This window comes from Phaethon lepturus, unplaced genomic scaffold, assembly GCF_000687285.1.
Source record: "Phaethon lepturus isolate BGI_N335 unplaced genomic scaffold, ASM68728v1 scaffold1678, whole genome shotgun sequence".
NCBI lineage: Eukaryota > Metazoa > Chordata > Aves > Phaethontiformes > Phaethontidae > Phaethon > Phaethon lepturus.
In genome coordinates this window covers 35,310-59,552 of record NW_010555300.1, presented here as the reverse complement: position 1 = coordinate 59,552, position 24,243 = coordinate 35,310, and the positions used below count along the sequence as shown (strand labels likewise).

Below are 24,243 nucleotides of genomic sequence, written 5' to 3'. Positions count from 1 at the left end.
CTTGATCTGTCCTTTCTCTTCAGAAACTTCCTTTGCTTCAATTAAAAGTTTGCTATTGTTCAGCAACATATCACCTCATCTGTTTATAACACATGAGAATAAAAGTACCTTTAAATTTCTGAATTGATGAAATTTCATGGTGCCTTGATAATTAAGAATGAAGTAATCTTGCCTAATCCAAAACAAACGTTGGCAGATTTTCCAGTTGTGAACTTTTCAGTGGTGTCTTTGGATTTTCTTAATTGTAAAATGTATTCCCAGTGGAAGATGATATTCTGAAAGGGAACCACGTAATACATAGCTAACAAAGCTAAATAACTATTGTAGTTAGCTTTATTTTATAGCTAGCTACATATTAATTTACTAGCTTTGAAAAGTTCTGGTTTTGACCTGTATGTGAAAAGTAGTCACTCAACTATGGACAAAATACAGCATTTCTATGACTTCAAAACTTCAATTTATTATTGTATTTATTATCTGTATTACGATTTGTTATCTATTGCTAAGTAGTTTGTTCTCAGTGGCTTGAAATATATCTTTCAATGAATCATTTAGCACTGAGACAGTCTAGAGTTCACCTTAAACCTCAGTATAACTTAATTATTTAAAAGTATAACGTATAAAGTTAAATTCAATAGTTATTTACAAAGTACAATATAATTTATTCCGTAATACTCTGCTGTTATTAGTATTTAGTCACTATCATGACTGAGACAAGTACACATCAGATACAGTTGAATATGATGTTTCTTAAGAAAAATGATGCCATTGTGCTATATGCATACACTACTCTTTCTTGTCTGAGTCAGTCATAAAAGGAATGTAGGCCAAATGGTCTTATAAATTTAAATTATTATTTAATGTTATGAATTAATATGTAACATAGTTAAAATGGTGTTTGTGTAAGGTGGCTTTCAAAACAGAGGAAAAATACCACTTTTTGGAAAGACTGGTTTTCTTCCAACTATAGCAATATGGTTTCGTCAAATGGTGTTTTCTGCTAACCAGTTTTGTGTCTTACAGTAAGACACCACGTTCTGTCATTTATGTTAGAACTAAAATGGAATTTATCTTGATTTCTTTTTGGAAAACCGCACTGTTTGAGAATCATCCTTCTGAATCTTTAGCTATTAATGTTGTGGCATCTATTTCATGCATTTGTCTATCTTTGTCTACATTTGTCTTCACCCTGTTTCTGTCTTTCCTTTCCTTGCATGCCTGCATGCTGTTACTCAGTACCGAGCCTTTTATTTCAAGAAATTGATGACGAAACTTGCATTCATTTTGACATGGATGAAGCTCAAGTCACCAAAATCTTCTTCCAGCTATGCTAATTCACACCTTGAAATGTCAACTACTCATACCCTTAGAAAACCACCTATACAAAAAAGCTGTACTTTGATAGAATGTGAGAAGTCCTCAGATCAAAAGACATCTCCACCTGTGATTAAAAAGTCTTTTGTGGACTATCCATTCATGATGATCCAGTCAAATGCTCACACAAAGACGGTGGATGTGACAGTTGTTAAGAAATGGAAAAGCCGAAAGGTGGAAGAAATGCTTATCAATTGTGGCTTTCCAGGTTGTAATAAGCTATTATTGAGCGACTGTGTAAGTGTATAATCATTCCTGGAACTTCAGTAAACTGTGTATCATTAGATGTTTTGTGGAGGTGAACTAGCATTATTGTCTCATCTTAGGCACAAATTGAAATCTGGATCCACAAACAAATTTTAGAAAAATAAGGTTTAAGCCCTATTCAAATCTGTAGGGTCTAGGCTCCTAAATGCTCTAGGAATCCAGGCCGGTGTGACTTAAGCCTAAACTGCATGACCAGGAATGATCACTGGCCACAGCTCTCAGTAAGATGCATTATGCACTGCATTTGTCTTCAGTGTCATTGGCACAAAAAATGGTTGCAAAGTGTGTTGCATCAGTGTTGATTAACAGTAGTGCTGGGAGGAAAAAATGAACCAAAAAAGAGATTGCTAATGGCAAAACAGAGAATCACAGATCAGTGAAATGGGAAAAATCAAATGTAAAGAGAAAAATGAGAAAAAACATTTTGCTTCATACAGTTCTTTATGATTTGTAAGTTAATAAGGAAATGCATCTTGAATTCATTTTTCATAAATTAACTTTTCATTTTTTAGCTGATAATCAGTAAACTTAGGATTTTGTAACAATTGAAAAAAAACTAAAATGAAAAAAAATTGACATAAATAAGACTAATATGACTAACTTCCATGACTGAAAACTAAATAATCCCAGCTAGTAGAGCAACAATATTATTGTTTGGTTTAATGCTGGAAAGTTACTGTACAAAGTTATGTCTGTCTACCTCATATTCATTACTTTTCCTCAAATAATATATTCATTGCCGGTGCCAGTGCTTGTGTTGGCCTATGATCATTTGCTTTTTGTATGATTATTAGACTTTTAATCTTCTGGAAGCTCTCAAGAAACATTGCACAAATCAGTCTTTAGTTTTGTTCTCCCAGTCAATGTACTGGACGCTGTATAGGTTAGCCATGTAAAGGTGTGGGTTAGCCATATAAAGTGCTTCTGTTGTCCTTTGAAGCAGTTTCTGTACTAATTAAACTGTTTGACCCTATGTTTGGAACATTTTGCCTTGGTGACCTGTGAAATCTTTCTCCTGCAGCTTGAGGATCCCGCCATTAGGTGGCAGATGGCACTTTACAAAGATTTACCAAACAGGACTGAAGATTCCTCAGATCCAGAGAAGACTGTGGAAAGGGTCCTTGATATAGCTAATGTGCTGTTTCATCTAGAGCAGGTTAGACATTTTCCCAATTCCATTGCTTCTTACTCTAAACAAAAGTATTCAGCCTTTCATTTGTACTTTCACCTGCTGTATTTCATATTATATTCTTTTTCCTTTCTTTTGATGGCTATTTACGTGTTTTTTGCCTTGGGTTTTGTAATACAGTATCATGGTCATATTGATCTCACAGTGTGCAGCAGCTCCAACAATCATTCAGAGAAGGACTGAGAAAGTGATGACTATATTTTAGCTTCCTCTGGTGCATTTCAGCTAGCAGGAAGTAATCAGTGAATTGTGAAATTTTACCTGTTGTTGAAATACGTGTGGAGCGAGCAAAAAGTGATAGAATGTGGAAGTAAATCCATGGCAATCATGGTTAGCCTAGTAGAGGGAGAGAGAGACAGGAGAATGGGTGTTGATTTGAGAGGATATAGTGTGGCTGTGAAGAAGAAGGAAGAGTGGGGGAAAGCTACAAATGTGGGGGCAAAAGGTCTTGTCTTTTACCCTGGGTTTATCAAAATTAACCGAGCTGAAAGGAAATTGATTAGCATGTACAGAGTTGCACAATTCAGCATTAGACTCTTGTATTTGAGTTCAAACAGTATATGCATCTCTTGATTCCTGGCATTTTAGATATACCATGATGTATATAAATTGGTTAAGCTTGTGTAGTTTGGAGAAATTGTTCAAGGGAGTTGAAACCCAAGGTATGATCCTTGTGTTTTCCCTGTTCTGTCATAGGATCAATCTCATAGCATGTAGAATCCAGCAGTACTAAGAACAGGATGGATTCCCAATGTAATACCAGATCGACATTTCAGATCAGTTCTTCTGATCAGACTTAAACAATGACTTGTAGTGAAGTAAACGCTGGCTGATTTTATTCTGGGTTGCTCTGCACCTATTTGTGTAAAGATTTGGCCCCACAGCTTTACTTATGTTCTGTAGCAAGTGCTCAGGTGCTTTTGTGACTGAAATGGGTCATTCAATGTCTTTAAAAATAATGAATATGCAAGCACCAGGTCTCTTATGATAGTCTTGAGTAATCCTTTTCTCTCCATATACACTCTGTTCTCCATATATACATGCTCTGAATGCTTTCCTTGTTGCACTGGCAAAGATCAGTTCATTCTTTGTATTTTCTTTCCATGCACAGCTAACTAATTTTTTTTATTATTTTCAGAGATCTGCTTGCGTAGGCCGAGGCTATTTCTTTTGGGAAAGTATAGAGCATTTTGTAGTTGTTTGTGAAGATTTTACTAATTACCTAACTTTCACATTCGGGTTTGTCTGTCTTCTAAATTATTAGCACAGACTTTGTGACTGTCAATATGTTTGCAGTGAACACTTTTCTATACTTTCTCTTATAAAATACAAATGAAAAATATTTGTTCTTTTGGAAGAAACTTGTTTTACGAATGTTACCGTTTAATCTTACAAGTGTAATTATCTATTTCATTGAATGTTTGTCAGTATTAGTCTGTTTAATTAAATGTTTATTGTTTAACTATGAATAATTTTTCGTATTTCACTAAGCTAGAAAAGTCCTCTTGCATAACTATGTTTGGATTGAATATAGAGTCTACATAAACATCATCATCACTACATATTTTAAATAAAATGCTTAATTTTATTACAAGGGAGAATCACCAATTCTTTCAGGGTAGAGACGCTAACTTCCATTGACTCTTTTGATGATGTTGGGAGATAGAGGAGCTATTATTCCACTAGCACAGTTATCCATAAAAGAAAGAAACAAACCCCCCACAAACAAACAACCAGCCCCCCCCCAAAAGACATCCCCCCCCTTAACTCTACAGGAGTTGTGTAGGTTAAATCAAATGATATAACCTTTATAGAGCAATTGTGAAGTAAATCACAAAGACTGTGAATAGGCTGTGGGAAAGGAGTGATCTGTAGCACAGCCAGCCATCTTAGTTCCCAGTTATCCAGTCAGGCTATATACTGTTATATGCAGTTACTCTTCTGGACCACAGGAGTAATTTTCTTGTGGTGGAAACAAGGATGGAGGGTGGAACAAAAGAAACTGAAAGAGCAAAAGATGAGGATGGAGCACACCCAATTTCATCTCATGCTACTGTAGAGCCAGGATGCCAGAAGAGAATATATCTGAAGACAGAGCTGTAGTATTATGAAATGTAGCTGAAGTGTTTTTGAATATCTTATGTTTATTCTAGCTATGCAGATTCATGGAAGGGATTTAGTCCTGACTTAGTCTCCACGCCTGTCTCTCATTTTTCAAATTAATTCCTTTCCATAGTAGCTGGTCATGGTAAATACCACAAATAAAAGACTAACTGCATTTAAGACAATTCCTTTAAAAGTATTGTCTGAGGCAATGTGAAAGTGTGCAATTTATTTGTACATATGTAAAGAGTTACATACATATAAAAGATAGAGTGAAGATTCTTTGAATTAAAAGTTAAGGTTTCCTGAGAGATGGCCTCAACGATTATAATCTATCTAAAAGATATAAGAAGTAGGATGAAGTAAAGGAGGAGGATATCTATATCATACAAGGAAAGCATATTTTCACGTCTATTATTCTTCTGTTATCTTTCCACTTGATTTATCTGTTACCTCACATTTTTATTATTAGTACTATTCCCAGACAGTAGGGACATTGCCACATTGTTTATTTTTCCCTGTGTATTTTATGTAACAGGTTGAGCATCCTCAGCGATCCAAAAAAGCCGTGTGGCATAAGCTGCTATCTAAACAGAGGAAAAGAGCAGTCGTTGCCTGCTTTAGAATGGCACCATTGTATAATCTGCCAAGGTAAGAGCTATATTTGTTCTATCTTTCACAAATGCATTTATGTCCATACAGTGCTATTTGGCGAGATCAAAAGGAAGAAAAATACATAAACCAGTAATTGATAAACTGTGTGGTAATGTACTTTGTATATTACTTTCTTTTAATAGATCTAATTGCTTTCTTATATCTCCTGAAAAGAATAACAGAAAGTATAATTTTGAATTTCTGGTTCTCTCCTCATGCTGTTACTCCATCTGTTCATCCTGGTATGTTTTCTTTTCTGAAACGTAGATACCTTTCATAGGAGATAAATGCAGAAATGGACATATTGGTGTCACTGTAATATCATCTTGGGAGATAAATGTCCTCCCAAGCCATGGTATAGCTCTGGAAATACGGAGTTACCTTTATGTTTAGATGCTCTATATGCAGGATAGATGGATACTATTTAGCTGGAAAACTTGTCTGTCTATTGTGCAATTTTGGAAAGAGCATTCTATTAGACAAGAAATATATGCACATACTCTAGGCATTTCACACCTTTTCTTGTGGCTCCTTTTCCTCTTCTTTCTTGTTTAATAGAGAACGGGATCTATAGTCAAGCAAATTTCAGAATCCTGAGATTCTGGAAGAAATGATCATTCTGAAAAATTAGACATCTGTTTCTTCATGCAATTGCTAAAAATAATGTCCAGAACACTTACATCTCATCTTTTCAACATAATAATGTTCTCAGTTGTTCCCAAAAGTATGCATATTATTACTATTACCATAGCTAGTAGGATGAATCTTAAAAGTATGTCCCAGGAAGCACAAGGGCGTGAGACTCATACTAGCCTGAAATGAGATTGCTATGACAGTTGAAAATAGAACAAAGATATTTCCATCTGCAGCTGTTCTTACTATAACAAGTAGGTCCCCTACACATAACTAGCATTCCTGTATGTTTTAATTATACTTCTTCCTTTTCAGTATATGAGACTGGTAGTTGTTTAAAATAAATTAAGATGATTGATAAAATTCTTCATGGAGAATTGGTTGTCGCACAGTCCCTTTTGATTGAATCCTTAAGAAAAAAAAACAAAAAACAGTAAACAACATCATTGGCTTACCCTCTTTCCCCTAGGCTCATCATCCATTTAATTTCATGGAGTTTGGAAAAAATGGTTTATTATTTTAGATATGCAAGTCTAGTCCTGAACATCAAAAAAAAAAGCCATTATTTGAACACAATCCAAAGTTATCTATTGCTGTTATCTTAATATTTAAATTAAAACAATATGAAAATATTTTATATTCAAAATAAAACTCACTAATGTGACAAGTAGTTGATGTTATTTCTTACCAGTGTTTAAATTTATTTAAAGTTCTATTTACTATCTGCTCCTAAAATCATTATTATTGCATTTTAATATAATTTTTACAAGTTAATGGGACAAGAGTTTTTAATAGAATGTTTTAATGTAAACTTAATTTTTAAAATAGGTTTTAAAACATGGCAGGTTTTACCATAGAAATTTGCTTTCCTTTTAAATGGTAGTTGTAATGACTGGACAGTTCTTCAAGTTAAATGCAATTCATGTTGACCAAATCTTTTCTTTAAAAGTTTACAGGTTTTGTTTTAAATGTCCCTTTTTAGGCACCGAGCCGTCAATCTCTTTCTTCAAGGCTATGATAAATCTTGGATTGAAACAGAAGAACACTATTTTGAAGACAAACTCATAGAAGACTTAGCAGTATGTGTGGGGACAAAGGGTTGTGGGAATGTATTATAGATTAACATTCATCTTGTATAATAATTATTATGTCTGCGAGGTATATAGGATATCATCTAAGCTATTTCTACCCAAAGGGGTGAGCTATAACCGTCACTCCGACAGGTGTTAAAAATCACAAGTGATGGAGATTCCAGAATCCCCTCAGGCAGTCTGCTTCAGGGCTTCAGTAACCTTTTATAAAACTTTTTAAACTATTGTCTAAATCATGTGCCAGTTGCTGTCATTCCCCTCTCTCTTATCTTCTGCCCTGTGGAGAAGGGGAACGTTCTTTCTTTGCAGTTAACCTTTATGTATTTGAAGACTTCATAACCTACGTTAAAGCCATTTAAGTCAAAAGGTTAGAATATGAAACTAGAGGAATTCTAGTCTTAGATTAATCAGTCCCTTGGAATCAGACATGAAAAGGGTGTTCACTGGGGCTGTCTCGCAGAAGAATCCTCTTGTATAGCTTGTCAGGGAGGTGAGGATTTTTCCCAGCAGTAAAGTTAGAGCCATGTCTTCAGCCTGGTAAATCCCCAGAGTGATTTTCAGTAAACTCTTGTGTCCTCATCCATTACAACTGTCTCTCAGAAAGGTAGTCCTTTCGAGGACTGGGCAAGGACTAGTACTAGGAAATGATTCAGTCCCTGGGAGGGCCAGTAGAACACAGTCTGAGATCAGTCATCTTATTGTGAGGAGACCCTGCTTTCTGCAACAGAAAGGGGAAGGTAACTGGAAAATTGCTATTAGAAAAAAACAATTTGCTTTAAAAGCACCTACCCAAGCTGTGAACAATTTTGACAATAAAGATGAAAATAGTGAAAGGAGCAATGAACTCAAAACAAGCAGACTATGGAAGTTCTTTTTTGCCTGCACACAAGCAGAACTCATTTCTTGTGGCATTCTTTTTGTATCCGCAAGCATTGTGAAAAAGCAAGAGACTTCTGCAAATACTTACTTTGTATACAACCTTTGAAACGGATATCTTCATGTGTCCCAACACACTGCAAATGTTTTAAATAATGCAGGTTCATTGCCAAAATAATTATTTTTTTAGCAGTTGAGTGCATGTGTGTGTAGATATGGAATGTGGAACAACGTAGCTCTTTGCGTGTATGTGTATACATACGCAGGTACGTATGTGTGAAAAAATAACCCAGCACGATCATTTGCTTACACTCCGAAATAAAGGGTTGTCTCCTTACCACCTCTATGAAACCATACCTTTGCAAAGTTTATGAAGAACTCCTTTCTGGCAGGTAGCTTATGTGAAAAACTGTCTTAGAGAAGACAGAAACAGACTGGATTGGCTCCTATATTATCCTTTAGTAAAGGACTACAGGCATTCCCTTGTCAAGCATACAGATAACTGTTTCCAGCACTCTCTTAAAGGGAGATGTATTGCAGCACCTTTCATTCAAAAGAGCAAACTTTTAAATAAATTTATATCAAATTCTTGCTACTTTAGAGCACTCTCCTGGTGAGGTGAGAGTTTGAGGTTCTACTGTTCAGCTCTGTGGAGCTGACCCAGACTGTTGGGTGGAGTTCATGAAAGATGCTGTTGTGACGCTGGTGAAAGATCTCTGTCCATCTTCGAGAAAATGTACCCTGATGTAGCAAGGAATTTAAGAGTTGTTGGACTGTCAAGACGGAATTAGAGCCTAGGCTGTGGTGGCAGAGTTGGTCTGGAAGGGGAGAAAGGAAGAGCCTTGGATTCTCTAATGTATGCTTGAAGGATTGTCTGAAGTTTCAGAACTGTTCACATATTAGGTTGAAAACTGGAACAATCCAGGGCCCAGAAACTATAGCCAAAACTCCCTGTCCTTGAAGTCTTTGTAGTCAGTAGACTACAGTGTTCTATGCCATAGTGTGTTCTTTTTCAATACTGAGAATCTTGATCTCTCTTTTCTGCTAAGTGAAAATAATTTAAAGGGAGAAATGCAGTAAAAACCTACCTCCTTCCTGATGCAGAAGATGAGTGCTTGCATCCCCTAAAGCAGAGGACTGGGCTAAACTTGCAGTTTTGTCCCCTGAATCTTCTGCCCTTTAGTCCCTTATACAAAAGTGGCACTACTTCTTCCGCCTCTGTATATTAAAAGAAGAAAGCATACACAAGTCCTCTATTTGAGGAGCTTAATTCTGCAGATTCTTAATCCTGATTTAACAGATCAAAACTCTAAGGGAACTAGCTTTCTAATGTTTGGTATTATAAGATACTCAATACTCTATTAATAGTTAAAATGCTTCTGCTTTAATTAAACAGGTTATATGAACACTTAAGCTTATGTGGTACAATTATTGATTGGTTGGTAGGCATTACTGGACATAATACTTTATAAGAACAATATGTTTAATGACTGTTTAATAATTAGATTATATAAAAATTATCTTTTTTAAATTTTCAACATTTAGAAATGGCAACTAAAACTTACCCAACTTATTTTTTTTATCTTCTTATGTTACATTCAGTTAAATACTGGCAAATACACAGGGCAAATGTCTCAAAACATTGAAAATTAAGACTGCTTATTTCACAGAAATGTCAGAAAATTATTTGGTTCTAGTATTTATGCTTTGCTTTAATACTGAGTTCTATTTAGTCATTGATGAATTTCATCCTCCATTTAATTTGAATTAAATCTATGGTCACTAATAACTCCTATTAAGCTTTAACACAGCTTCTGCCCTTTTGCTTCATTAGTTTTGATAACATTAGAGAGGTATTCTGGATTATAAGATGACCAACTATAGAATGCTGTCATTTAATTAAAGAGAAAGGTTAGCATCCTAAATGAGATTGAAATAAAGAGCAGGGGAACACCTCCATAATGCTGAGATATAACTAGAGTTATAATTTTCATTGTTCAGATCTTGTTATTGATACTGAAAATATTGTCACGTATTGCAAAATGTGAAATGAACCTTGCATGGCCATCATAACTAGCATGTGTAACAGTTATTGTGCATATATGTCAACTAAAGTGAATCCTCAGCTGCAACCAGTCATGTTTAGTACAGCTAAGTGGACATGGTGGACTTCACAGGCATGTATGAAGTGTAGTACAGAGAGATCTATAAGCATTCCCACAGGAATGTATTTGACACTAGCACACGCAATTTTTTTCTTAATGGGCAAAAACCCATGTTCCTTGTATGTATCATGTGGCCAACCCTTCCTTACTGCTAATAGATAACATCTGATATTATAATAATTTCTTACTTGTGCAGTCTTACCAATGCGTGGAATTCTTTTTATTTATATTTTAGTGTATACTGCTAGGTGAAAACAAGGAGGAAGAGTGGGCATAATTTATGCAACCAATTTTCTTTGAGCTACCAGATGCTTTGTAGAAAAATATGTCTGGACGAAGCAATTTTATGAAGAACTTGATGTGCAAAACTTAATTTCTGAAATCTCTTTTGGCAAAACACAAGAAGTCAGAGGACAGATTTTGTATAGATTCTTTTCAAAACACTACTTCGGTGGCTGCCTTTATAGTATTTAGGACTATACTTTTCTTTTAGAGTGAACTAACTAGAGCTGTCCAAACCTGAAACCAAAATAACCACATGAAAAAAACTATTTGTATATATATATAATTGAATGATAAATGTTATTTTTTATATATTATTGATTTATTTTCTTCTAAAATTCTATATCCTGCCAGCATTACGTTGTTGGTAGATAAGGCTCCTTCTGTCTAAAAGTATTGGAGCTTCAAGTTTGGATTTCTTCTCCCTCAAAGCCTCTTAGGGTTCCTCAGCAAACATTATACCTGGCATAAGACTTGGAACAGAGGATTCTAATTTTTAGCTGATGAAGCTTGTTAACATAGACAGGCACAGACAATATAAGAGCAAATGATGGCATCTGGTTACCACTCATTCTGGATAACAGCAGTAAGAGATTGAAGTTATTTTCAGAATCTAGGGAAGAGGGTTAATTTTTATGAGGAGAGGAAATCCAAAGCTTTGCAAATGGCATCATCTTTGTAAGTCTTCATGGTCACAAACATGATCAGGGTTCAGGCTTTTCACACGTACCTTGCTTGGAACTTGTTTCCTCCTGGTTGTCCAAGTCAAAATTATATATGTGAATATTTAATGTTTAATAAATTGCACAGATTAAATAATTTTTCACTATAAATAATTGAATATACTTTTAAAATCTTTTTTTCCCTAAAGAAACCTGGGGAGGAACCACCGGAAGAAGATGAAAGCCTTAAAAGAGTTGATCCTTTACATCAGCTTATTCTGCTATTCAGTCGAACAGCCTTAACTGAAAAATGGTAGGGATGGTGTGAGAGACTGGAGAGTGTATGCAGATTTTCAGATTACTCCTGTATTTGAAGTTATACATGTCACTGTTCAAGTTAGATTGCACAGGCTAGGCCAAAACATGTGCGTATGTACATATGAGGAGCTTGAGTTACACCGAAACCTCTCTAGCCTGTGGTATGTAAAGAGATTTTAATATGACTGATGAGATGTAAGGAGTTTTCTAGAGACAAATAGATGCCCCTATACACTTTTTCACAATTAAGGATGCTATGTTTAGGACTTAGTACACCTCTGTCTTCTGTCTGTGTTCCCTATTGACAGTTATGTTCTGAAAGTGAAATGTGAGTATATTCTAGGTATAATTGAAAAATTAACTATGTTCTCTTCATTGAAAGGTGTTTATGAATTTCTGAGCACTGTGTTTGTAGGTGGCTTTGCTTTTCAGTTTGTGTTAGTAAATCAAGTCCTCATTTTCCAAGAAGACTTTTGTAATTAATTATGAGCACAGAAATTCTTTAAAAATATTTTTAAGGTGCTTAAAAATGTTTTGGAGATCCAGTTCTACTATAATGGCTCTAACCTTCCCCATTTTCCCTTTTCTATCTCTATTAACCAGTAAATTGGAAGAAGATTTCCTGTATATGGCTTATGCTGACATTATGGCAAAGGTAATTTTTTTGCTACCTTTTGCATCTTTTCTGTTTTAATAAAATTAATGAAGAAGATCATGAGAAATTCTGTATAAAGTGAACTAAGGTTTACTCCCCACCGTGACTTACCAGTAAATGTTTTCTTTCTACATGGTATCAGAGCTGCCATGATGAAGAAGATGATGATGGTGAAGAAGAAGTAAAGAGTTTTGAAGTAAGTTTATACTTCTGTTTTATTTTTCTTGTCATATTGGACATTATTTCATAGCTTCCAACTGACATTTATGTTTCTTGGTTCATGGCTTACTGCAGCTTATATGCCAGTGAACTGCATGTCAGAAGCTGCATTGGCAGATATGAGTCACCAGATTCATAGCAGTAAAACAAAAACATACATAGTATCAACTAATATAAGATTATAGAGAGAATAATTTAACAGATCTTACATGTTTATCTGACTGACTTTAACATTTTAGTTGTTGAAGAGGAATATTATGAGTAGCAACTTATTCTGGAAGTCTGATAATAACAAGCTGTATCTTGTAAAGTGTCAGGTTCTACCTTAGTTTGGATTGTTAAAATACCAAAATAATACTGCTATTTGCCAGTAGTCATTTACATTCAGTACCTGTAATTTATACAGTATTTTTATGTTCATATATATATAAGTGCTTCTTAGTAAAAGGTGAGCTTTTATTCATCAATACTGACAAACTTTTCCTTATGTTGAGAATAGGAATTCTGTATTTGTTTAATGTTGAGTTTTTAGTGATCATCACTGTATAAGGAAACATACTTACATGAGTTGATTACAACAGTGAGAGATGAGTCCTTGTCATGTGTTTGCTCTGGGATCTGTCTCTCTTTTTCCATTAATATAATGGAGATTACAAGAAATTTGTTTGTTCTGAGGGGCACTGAGGGATTAGCTTGTTAATATTTTTAATGTTTTAGTATATTATATTTCTGACATTGAAAGTTACCTTATGTCTTTCAAATAAATTAATACTTAATATCTTTACTAAAACACAGAAACATAAAATACATGTTTTCATTATTTCTTTAAAATATTTCTAAATATACTGATTGATATGATATAAAACTACCTGTGCTGTTTTGATTTTTGAGGAGTGGTTTGGGGCATGTTTACTTTTACTCCCATTGTTTTGTACACATCAGGTGGTCTGTATGTTTTCTACATGATGCTGCAGGAGACAGCACTGAATTATTTTAAGTATATATTCCCTATTTGGCTGTATATAGAAATCAGAAAGAATATGAGTACCAAATTCTTTTCAGTCATTCAGAAGTTCTAGTCCAGTTGAGTTACAACTAACATACCCAATATATACATTTCTGTTTTTTGATAAAAATCTAAGTATGAATCAAAATTTCAGTGCTTCCTGCCCCCCCAAATGCAATTTATGACGTATCATTGACTGAAAAAAGGATATTTATTTCAATAATCTTTAGTCAGTTAGCCCATGAATGCTTGTTAGATATCAAAAATCTTGTGCTTATAAATGTGAAAATTTATAAATAGGAAGTCATTGAAGTGAAGAGTGCTCTTTACCTAAATTATAATGGGTTCCTTGTTCAACATTTAACTTTATCTTTTGAGAGAAGATCCTATTCATTTGTTTCTCATTATTTTTTCTTTATCTATGAAACTTATATTCAAATAATGTATTAATCTGTTCAGAAGAGAATTTTGTGTGTGTATTTGGTCAGTCACCTGCAGAAAAAAAACTTTGGACTTCTTTTTCTTATTGCTATTTCGCTTCTTGTCCTTGCCCTTCCTTAAGGTGACAGGATCACAACGCAGCAAGGTAAAACAAAAAATATGTGTGTATTTGTCTGGGTCTAATTTTGTGACTTTTGGGCCCGACATCTTGGATAAATTCAACTAAAGGGTATTGAAAATGTTTTTAACATTTCAGTTCCAGCATGACATCTCTACCAAACCCTTCTTGTGCACAGACTCTTTTTAAAGACTCCAATAATTATTTCTACAAAGTATTCCATATAAAATTACGTTGCCATTTTGGGGAAAGCAGAGTGTCATTTGGATTGTTAATATTGTTTTGCCTTTTGTGCATCAGTTATCATCTTTCTCGTTACAACTTCATTTGAATGATTAAAATCATTCATTCGGCTCTTAAGGGAAAGCAGCTGGACTTTTCTTCTGTATCTTAGCAGACATGCATTTCTTATACAGTAGTAGAATTCTGTTTCCAGTGTTTGTCACAGAGAGACCATCAATTATATTCTAGCTTATCTATGACTCAGATCCTTTGGAATGGACCGAGTCCTTAGCCCTCATTGTAATAGTACCTTATAGAAACTCCATAACTACTCCATATCTGAAGTGACTCCTACTTGTTCCATGTTTTCTCTAAAAACATACAGGCAGTAGCTCTGAAATCTCACAGTGCTATTTTTTTTATTGACTCAATTTCTTACACAGTCTTTTGTGTCTCATCATGAAAGTCTCACCATTTGTTTCTAAAAGGTGGCCCATGGCTTAAGCACCAGCCTACTTGCCTACTTCATGCAAGTAGAAGTCTCAGTTCCCATTGTTGCCTCAGGTTGCTTGCTGATAGCACTGCAAGGTTGACGTTCTGAGAGGAGGTATGGTGTGTGGGGTAGCTAGTTTTTGATTCTGAGGTGTTTAAATGTAATTATTTGTGTTGTGGCTAATGGCAGCTAGACTGAGTAGAGGTGACATGCTTGCTATATTGGGAATGCACAGATTTAGCTGGTGGTCAGACTCCAGTCAATAGCTTGAAAGTTCATTGCATATGACAATATGGGGAACAATTACAACCTTCTTCATTGAGAAGAGTAAGACAGTTTTGGAGTTTTCTTTGCTAGCACTTCTATTAACATTAATTTCACAAAAGAAAGGTGTTCCCATACAGCTGTGGAAAGAGAAAATGTATTCCAGGCTCAGCTTCACTCTGACTCCTTCAAAAGTTTGCACAGATCTGTTCCACCTTCATACGATAAAGGCATTATCCTGGAACATGAATGCACCCACACAGACTTACAAAAAATTGTTTAAAAGGTATTGTAATTGCCACAAAGTACATATTACAAAACCCCAAAGAAAGTATATAAGCAATCTAATAGTATAATTTCTTCTTTGTTTCTTCTGCTAATTCAGCTATTCAAATACAACATATCTATCACTCTGCCTACCTGGTTACCATCCACTAAATGCTATATGCTCCATAGAAAATTTTCTGTCTTGCTGATTGAGAAGTGTTTTCAAAGGGAAAAAAAACATGATAATAAATAATCCTTGCTTCCTTCATGCATGACAAGAAACAGTTGTAAAGATGTGAGACCATATATACCTGCTGAGTGTGTGCATTTTTGTGTTTCTGTCTGACAATCTATCTATCTCCAAGTCCAATGTTGAAGATAGCTTTTTTTATTCCATGCTCTGTATGCATGTGAAAAGACTGACTATTCAATCTGTATGGCAATAAACTACTGCTCCTCTAGACCTTAAAAATATGTGATGTTTGAAGTCCTGAATCTTTTCACAGAACAACAGAGACCTTTGGGCAAGCTTAGAATATGATAAAAATGACAAGTCTATTTTATCAGGAATTTTCATGCCCATATCTCATGCCATGTAGTCTCATTTTTGTACAAATAATCTGTATTGGGATCACTGTGTGGGCAATAGAGAGGTCACAATATAAACCCACAATAAAGTTGTCTGTGCATTACTGTGTGCCTGTCTGCATTTGCCTGCTAGTATTTGCTTTGAATTATTATTATTATCTTTGCTCCTTGCCCTTTGTCTCTAAATTAACTTTCTATCCTATTGAGCTCAATTGACTCTGTGTATAGTGGGTGTCAGTGTGACCCTTGATCCTATCTGATAGGAAATTGTTTCCAACCAGTGTTTCACTAGCTGAATGCAAATTGATTTCTGCATTTGAGTCACTGACTACTGGTTTGCTACATATTAATGTGCTCTAAATACATGTAGGATGAGGACTCAGAAAAAGGAATCAAAACCTACCTCATCTTTTTAAAATATGTTTATTTAAATTGGCTCTTCACAGGAAGAAAAGAAATGGGGGAGATAGAGCTTCCTATGTCAGTTTTCTTCATCGCTGTTACTGGTAGCAACTTTGTTGATAGACTTTTGTATGCGCTGTCACTGACCTCAGGTACGGAAAGACTTGCAAGTTTCAGTACATACAAGTAATGCAAGCTCTTAAGGCTCTAGACCATTGGAGATGGTCACTGTTATCTTTCACCGTCACAAAGCCTGCATAAATGGAGTGACCATATACCATGTATTTACAGTAACTATTTTTGTTAAAGAATGATACGAATTAAGGTCAGACTCCATGATAAATTTATCAATTCTTAGGAATTAGTATGCAAAAAATGTGTTTCTCGTTAGTTTTCCCTACCCATAATGGAATGGATGCAACCTAATTCGTGGTTTCACTATCTGCAACTACAGGATAAGTTATTTATACATCTAGTACAAAAACACAAACCTATGGTTAAATAAGATTTGATCAGTTTTTACATGTTGTCATAAGGGGGGTAGAGTTCTTTTGTTATTTCTTATGTACACATGGTGTTGATATTGGGCTATTTGTTAATGCCAGGACCTTCGTTCTTTTTCCTTCTTGTGTGCCCCACCACCCTATTTCCATCAGTCACTGTTTTTTTTTTTTTTTATTATATGCAAGAAATACAAAGTGTCTGTAATCCAGTAAGAGAACGTACGATGTCCACCACTAGACAGTCAGCCCTTCACTTCTCATTTGCTCCTACTTGTTTGCAGTGTTTTGATTCCCCACAATCTATAATAGCAATAACATAGGGTCAGTGTCATTAATACATTCTTTGATACAAGGTCAGCAGTTCTGAGTTTCTTGCCTATCTGGCAACGTTGTTTTGGGCTATATGTACAACCTCTCATTGACTATGGGAAATGTGCAGCAAAAGTCTTGTAGGGAATCTCTTTTCTACACAGTGAGTAATACAGCCATGCTTTTCTCTGGGATTCAGTTCAGGGGCTTAGTGATAAATGATGATTTAAGTCTGTTCATTAAGATCTTTCATTGCGTCCTCTGGCTGCTTCCCATCTTCTGTGTTTAGTAGCATCTCTTCCCGCTATGTTGTTGCTGCTGCTTATACCAGCTTTAGTGCAGTACTTCTCACGAGTACTCCCAGGCATCCATCTGATGGTTCATCTCAAACACCAACTGCCACTCCATGCTTCGTGGCTGTGGCACAACAGGACAGGCTGAGATCTATGTAAGGCAGGGCCTCTGGCAGCCCTGGGGTAGAAGAATGGTATGCTTTAAAGAACAAATTCATTACAATGATTACATGACCATTTGTGGCTTCCAGTTCTTTGTTTCGTTTTAATGCAGTGATTACCTAAGTTACCAAATTATCCCTGTACATAAGGTTTTCTGCTCCAGCTAACCAATTCAACTTCAGTCATAGTGGAATCGTATAAATGATCTGTTGCCCCCTTTTTTGTATTATTCCTATAGAGAGTTAGATATATATGTCAGCTGTACATCAAATACATAAAATTTGTCACCCAACTTTAAGCAAGAAAAGGTGACACAGTTTGAAAGTAACATAGAGTTTTATAGCTATGGAACAGTGGAGGAAAAAATTGGAAACTGGGAATACATAGATTTGAAAGTCACCCAGTACTGTATTTTTCCTTTTGGAGACTCAATACAATAGTTTCCTATCTACTTGAATAGAAATTAATATGTTGAGTGATCTCATCAGCATGGCAAAGAATATGGAGGCAGTATGTAGGAAACAGAACTAACTTCCTTACCAGTGAGGAAGATGTAATTGAATGACAGTGTAAACATGATGACATCAGTAAAGATACTGCTGCAAGTGGAAATGGAGACATTTTAACCAAAACAAAATAATCTGCATAGTGAAGGTTTTATTTCAGGGTATCTTCATTCCTGTACAAATGTAGCTCAGATTTAATGCTATTTTAACACAGAGTACTGTTTTGTTTCGTTTAGTATATTTTTTTGTTTGCTTTATAACTATATATCGTACGAACAAAATATACTTGTAATACAACATTAAAGTTTTTAATACAGATTATTCAAATGCCAGGAAATATGAAATATAGTGTTGCTAAAACTATCCTTACTTTGTGCCCATGTGGATTATTGTGCTGACTGTTGATCTTGAGGAACATAGGTATGTCATAAAATCTAATGATATCACATGATAATTTTTTTCCTCCCAGGCATTTATTATTGGGCAGAGTCAGCAATACACCTGGTGTACTCTATACTTTCTGAATATTGGTGTGAATACAATAAATAATTTTGATGAATGGTCGCTAAAATTCTCGTGTCTCTTCAACTGTTATATTATGAAGCATTTAATAGCTTTTTGCTATCTTGTCTGAAATTTGTTAAAAATTCATGAATAAGATGGTTTGTTCCTGTTCAATTCTCATTTTCCCAGATAGTTTTTAGATCAGTGTTACTTCCTTTCCTCTCATCTTGCCATATCACAAAATACTTATGCTAACACCCCAGAAAGCTGAGTGTTGTTTACAGCCAATCAAATTGAAACAACCTTTTTTTAAAAACATGTTTTTCCTAGCTTTGTATTATTTTTATCGTTATGATTTGTTTAGAACCAACAGTGATAAAGGTGAATGCAGGGAATATTTTCAAATTTCATTAAATCATTGAGTTAAGATAGAGCAGGTAAAAGCATATGTTTACTTAATATTTAATATACTACTACAGGAAGTCTACCAGTGTTCTAAAGTCATGTAAGGAATTATTACATTCAAAATAAATAGCTGTAGTTTTGAGGAAATTCAAAAATGGCTATCAGACTGCCACTGACTGCATATATCTAAGAAAGTGGTAATTAATTTATGAACTTATTTATTATTTTTAGTGATACTTAGATACCACTTTCAAGCATTTTCAGAAGTATTTACTTGTATAAAGGAAGTAATATCAACTGATAGATGGCTTTAGAGATGCCTGCATTGAGACATGTCAGTATTCCTAAATAAACTCTGGAACAGTACATAGAACAAGAAAGCACTGCATGTGGCAGAGAATTGGCTTTAGAATGGCCACTCATTTATTATGAAATTCACTTTTGAGATTATAATTGTATTTTAATTATTTTATGCGCTAGCAATTTAGTAGTCTCTAAATTTCCTGTTTGCCTTATTCTTCTGTTTTACCATCTGCACTTTAAAGACTTCCTTTTGTTGTATGATAATTTGGATAATGACAGGTTTCAATATAGAAAGGATACTTCAACTCAGTGAGGCATATTAATTATGGATATCATATCAGATAGTTAAAAATTACTTTTCAACTAGAAAAAATCTTTTTCAGCAGAAGCAGAAATATGAGCATGAAATTGCAGGGATTGAAATACTTAAGTAATATGGAAAGCATATTTGATAAAAAACCTTCTCTAACACTCTTAAAATCATACATATTTAATCTTCATGAATTATAATACATTATGTTTTCATTTAGTGTATACTCTTTTTAGAGCTGATAAAGTCTAAAATGAGTGATCTAGCAAAAATTCAACTTTATAGAGCATAAAACAGCCTACATTGAGCTTAAAGGGTTATATACATATATAAGATATACATATATATATACACAAAAGTAAGATAGATAGATATTAAAAAATATATATATAAAGACTCTGCTTGAACTTGTAGGTATGCATGCCTGACACTGAAATTAACAGAAGTTTTGCTGGTGTAAAACCTGTCTAACAGGATTTATTCTCTGGACTAAACAGCAGTCTTGAAAAGTATAAAGTATTAAGACAGTGCAAAGGAGAAGCATTGATCTTAGAATAGTTGAGTTGAAAGTGACTTCTTCACTTTCCAATTTTTTGTTTATTCTGTTTACTCATTAACTATTTCATAGTGTCATATTAAAACAAAAACCAAAACACAATGCTCTGTAGAAGTAGGATCATATATGTCTGCTCTCCACAGCTATAGCTTAGTGGTAGCAGCAAACAAACCTCTCCATATGATTTAGCTCCAAGGGAGAGTCCAAGAATCATTCTTTGTATGGGTTACAAGAAAATAAACAGTGATGCACTTGTCAGTTAAAGCTCCTATTTAGTTTTTGCAAGTTTATTGCCAAGAAATTCAAGCTAAAACTTGTGGTTTTGCCCAATGGGTGTTTTTGGCATATGGGTGCTTGTAACGATTTAAAAAAAAATAAAAATTAGAATGAAGTAGAAAATGTATAAGTCTTTGCTTTCAAAGAGCATGATGAAAAAGTTTCCTTGGTTTGGTCGGTTGCTGGAGAAAGCCTATAATGTGGGAATACATGTACGTACATTTCTAAGTGGTGAGGTTTTTCCCATATAAATGGAAAACGCCCAAGATAAAGTAGACTTGGTTTTCTTTGAGGTTTTTGTTGGGTGGTTTGGTTTTTTTTTTTATAAATTCTGGTGAATTACTTTAAATGTTTCATTTAGTATGGAATATTTTTACTACTGTTGTGATGGTTTCATGAATGACACAAAATTCAAACCACTGCCTAATTATTTTGGTAGTTTTCTTGACATCAACTGGCAAGCACAATAAAATGCGAAAAACTGTGCTAGTAGCACAGATAACAGGGTTAGCAGTAAGCACGTCTTAGAGAAACGGGGATACCTTGATCATCCAGCAGCTCTACTAATTTAGTGTACTTTATATGCAGCGGGTGGCCCACTTCATATTAGCGCTGCCATCACATATATACACATGTACGAACATTGCATGGAGAAAGCAACAGTGAAAAAGCATTGTCAAGCTGAAGAAGGAACCATGAGTTAACTCTTTGGGAGTTACCATCAAAGGAATTGTTGCTTTTAGAAGAAATTTTTGTGGTGGTTTTTGTTGCTGGATTTTTTTGGGGGGATGGGGGGTTGGGGTCTACTTTGTTACTGGTTACCTGGACAGCTTGATTTCCATGGGAAATGCCACTTTTCTCACTTTAAGCTGTTTGGCAATGCCTGTTTCTACCGTTCTTCTGTAGTGCCATGGCAAGAAGTGTGCATGCCCATCATTTCAGTCTGTAGATTATGCAGATGCATCCTCACTAAAAGCATTCTTATTAACTTACCAAAAAATATTGTATAATGAAAGGAGTAGAGCTGATGTTAGGCTTTTGAACAGAAGTGAATAATAAATCTTGCAATGGAAGACAAATGAAAAATTATTGGGTCTAAAACTAAAAGTAACTAGAAGTAGGAAATAGTTCTTTTTTAAAAAAGAAACTGATCAATTTACAGTGACATCTGAAGCAAATTAAAATATTTTATTGTAGCTATATTGAACCTGTGATGTCATGATTTTCTGGTGGTTTGTGCGTGTGTTGTGTGTGTGTGCGCGCGCGTATGTGTGTATGTTTCTGTTTTGTTTCTGTTGAACTCCCAGGAAGAGGTTTAAACATGAAGGCAAAACTTTCAAACCTTAGCATGGCTAAACATGAAGCAAAGCTGCCATTTTTTTTTTTTCCTTTTTGTGCCTCCATGTAGATCTGTCACATAATTTAAGGAAAAAAGAAAGATACAATTTAACAACAGCAGAGCTAATAGTGTGAAAAAAAAACCCCTGATGAATTTTGTTTCCGCAGCACGATATTATCAAAGATTTAAGAAACAAATTTGCCAGCCTCGGCGAGAACTCTCTGGTAACAGCATAAATGTCTGTGTTGGTTTGCTTTTGAGTTAAAAGGTTTCTTTTCATTCATTTGAACATATTTCTCTTTTTTACCTCTTCTTTTTTAATTTATTTTTCATACCCTCTATTTAGCAAGCCTTCATTTTTTAAACCTCTTCCATCTTCCAATGTCTTTTTTCCGTAACTTGGATGGAAAGTTTATGGCAGCAAAGCTGTCATTCTGGCTACTTCTGCTGCAGCTGTTCCTGCTTTTAGGTCATACATGTTTTGGGCGTTGTGTTTTTGGACATGATACTAACTGATTGTGTCATGTTCCTTTTGAGTAAGCTTTTTACCACGCCATCCGATGGACTTGCTGTCATAGGGCTCTATGCAACTTCCATTTTGCAACTTATACTGCTTAGTCATCCTCAATTCTCCAGCAAACTTCAATTAACTTGGTGAAAGTTGAAACTCATCTGGAATTAACTGTGCCTTTATGTTTGCTCTTTATGTTCTTCTTTATGTTTTCAGTAGTAGTTTAAATTATAAAGATAAACTTCACCATTGCTCAAGCAACGCCATGCAGTATTGTTTGTTGCCGCTAGAGAATGCGAAATATAAAAGCACAGTGTATTCTATCAAATATTCTGTTGGTAGGGTGGGCAATCTATATTGTAATATAATGATATGTTTTGAAAAAAATTCTGAGAGGCTTCTGTTACACTGGTATTCAGCAACAACTTGCAACTCAAGAGCCACATACTGAGCAGTATGAAGTTATGGTCACACTATAGAAGATTATTAAGAGTATGAACTGTTGCACAAAAACACAGCACAAAAGTGCAAGTTTGATATATGCAGTATATATATAATGAACATGGGCTTTGAACTAACCTAATGATTTACAATTGAGATTACTCTTTTCAGATAAACTGCTAAAAGTATATTAAAGAAAAATACCAAGGGGAGAATATTACTTGAACATGTTAAATATCTGTTCAGTAGCACTGTATGTATTAAAATGGTCCATGATGTTGCCATAGAGCCCATATACTAAGAGAAAACCAAACACCTTTGGAGAGCTGGTAGTAACTGAAGCCCTCATCTTAAATGACTGGAATTTTTATTCAGGAAAAAGAAATGGAAAAACAAAAACTTCTGTATCAACAAGCCAGACTGCATGACCGGGGTGCTGCTGAGATGGTTCTGCAGACAATCAGTGCTAGTAAAGGTAATGTTTTGTTGTGTAGATTACATTTAAACCTTTTTTCTAATGATCTTTGAAATGATTGTAGTTCTTATTGGGCAGAACGTGCAGATGTTTGGCACTGAAGTTTGCTTTCAAAAGGCACCCAAAGTTTCAAATATTATTGACAGCTAATCCAGAAAAGTATAATGACTTATTCTCATTAGGTTGTTATTGCTATTGTTGTTGTTGTTAATGATAATGATGATAATAATAACAATAACAATAATAATGTAAATATTAATATTATTCTTCTAGTGATGATTGAGAGGAAGTGTGAAAAAGTTCATAGCTTTAGCAGTATGCACTGAAAAAAAGAACCCCAAATTCTGGAATGTGTACAGTTCTGAAGTAGGTGTAGACTTTGGCCCTTTTTTTATTACCCCACTCCCCAAATATCTAGTTTATTGGTGTTACTGCTATTACTTTGGTAAAACATTTCAGAAGTGTAAATGATGCTTTTGCCCTTTAGACACTATCTTACTCTCAGGTTTGATGCTCTCATTGTCTGTTCTGTGATTTGTTTCTATAGTAGTGATGTTTTAAAAATTTCTGTTTACAAATTTCATTTACTGTAACTAAGTGTTTTGGATCACTGTCATTTTCTGAAGAAACAGGAAAAAGATATCTAGACTGGCATGCAGAGGAGACATAGTGTTAAACTTGAAACCTAGCTTAAAATTGTGCACCCAGCCTTAAATCAACTGTTGGATGCTCTAGCGAATGAAACATGATTTACATTTGTTGAGCTCAGTTCTTCCTGTCTTATATCTGGCTTATTTTGTGTGCTGTGTATACATTACACTATGTCTGTAGGCACTCAGGATGATACTAAGTCACACTAGAGATCATGAAAGAAAAATAGGTCTCTTTTAAAAGAGAAACAAAAAAGCCTCTCCTCATAAATTACCATTTAAGTCATTGTATGGATAAGTTAATAGAACATTCTTATTTTTTTATATGATCTAAAAGAATATTTTAAAATAATTTTAAGGTGAGATGGGGCCAATGGTTGCAGCTACGCTAAAGCTAGGGATTGCCATCTT

At 34.7% G+C, this 24,243-nt stretch overlaps 1 protein-coding gene across 1 annotated transcript in view; it reads left to right on the top strand.

Moving 5' to 3' along the window:
• LOC104624663 (ryanodine receptor 2) overlaps nucleotides 1-24,243 on the top strand; it is a gene marked incomplete at both ends in the record, with an annotated part of 91,782 nt that overhangs the window by 35,307 nt on the left and 32,232 nt on the right. Inside the window, 9 exons of the mRNA XM_010292096.1 lie at nucleotides 2,663-2,797; nucleotides 5,472-5,584; nucleotides 7,203-7,299; nucleotides 11,506-11,609; nucleotides 12,218-12,269; nucleotides 12,412-12,465; nucleotides 14,057-14,080; nucleotides 23,083-23,182; nucleotides 24,192-24,235. Of these exons, the coding sequence (XP_010290398.1) occupies nucleotides 2,663-2,797; nucleotides 5,472-5,584; nucleotides 7,203-7,299; nucleotides 11,506-11,609; nucleotides 12,218-12,269; nucleotides 12,412-12,465; nucleotides 14,057-14,080; nucleotides 23,083-23,182; nucleotides 24,192-24,235 (723 nt within the window). The remainder of the gene's footprint in view (nucleotides 1-2,662; nucleotides 2,798-5,471; nucleotides 5,585-7,202; nucleotides 7,300-11,505; nucleotides 11,610-12,217; nucleotides 12,270-12,411; nucleotides 12,466-14,056; nucleotides 14,081-23,082; nucleotides 23,183-24,191; nucleotides 24,236-24,243) is intronic.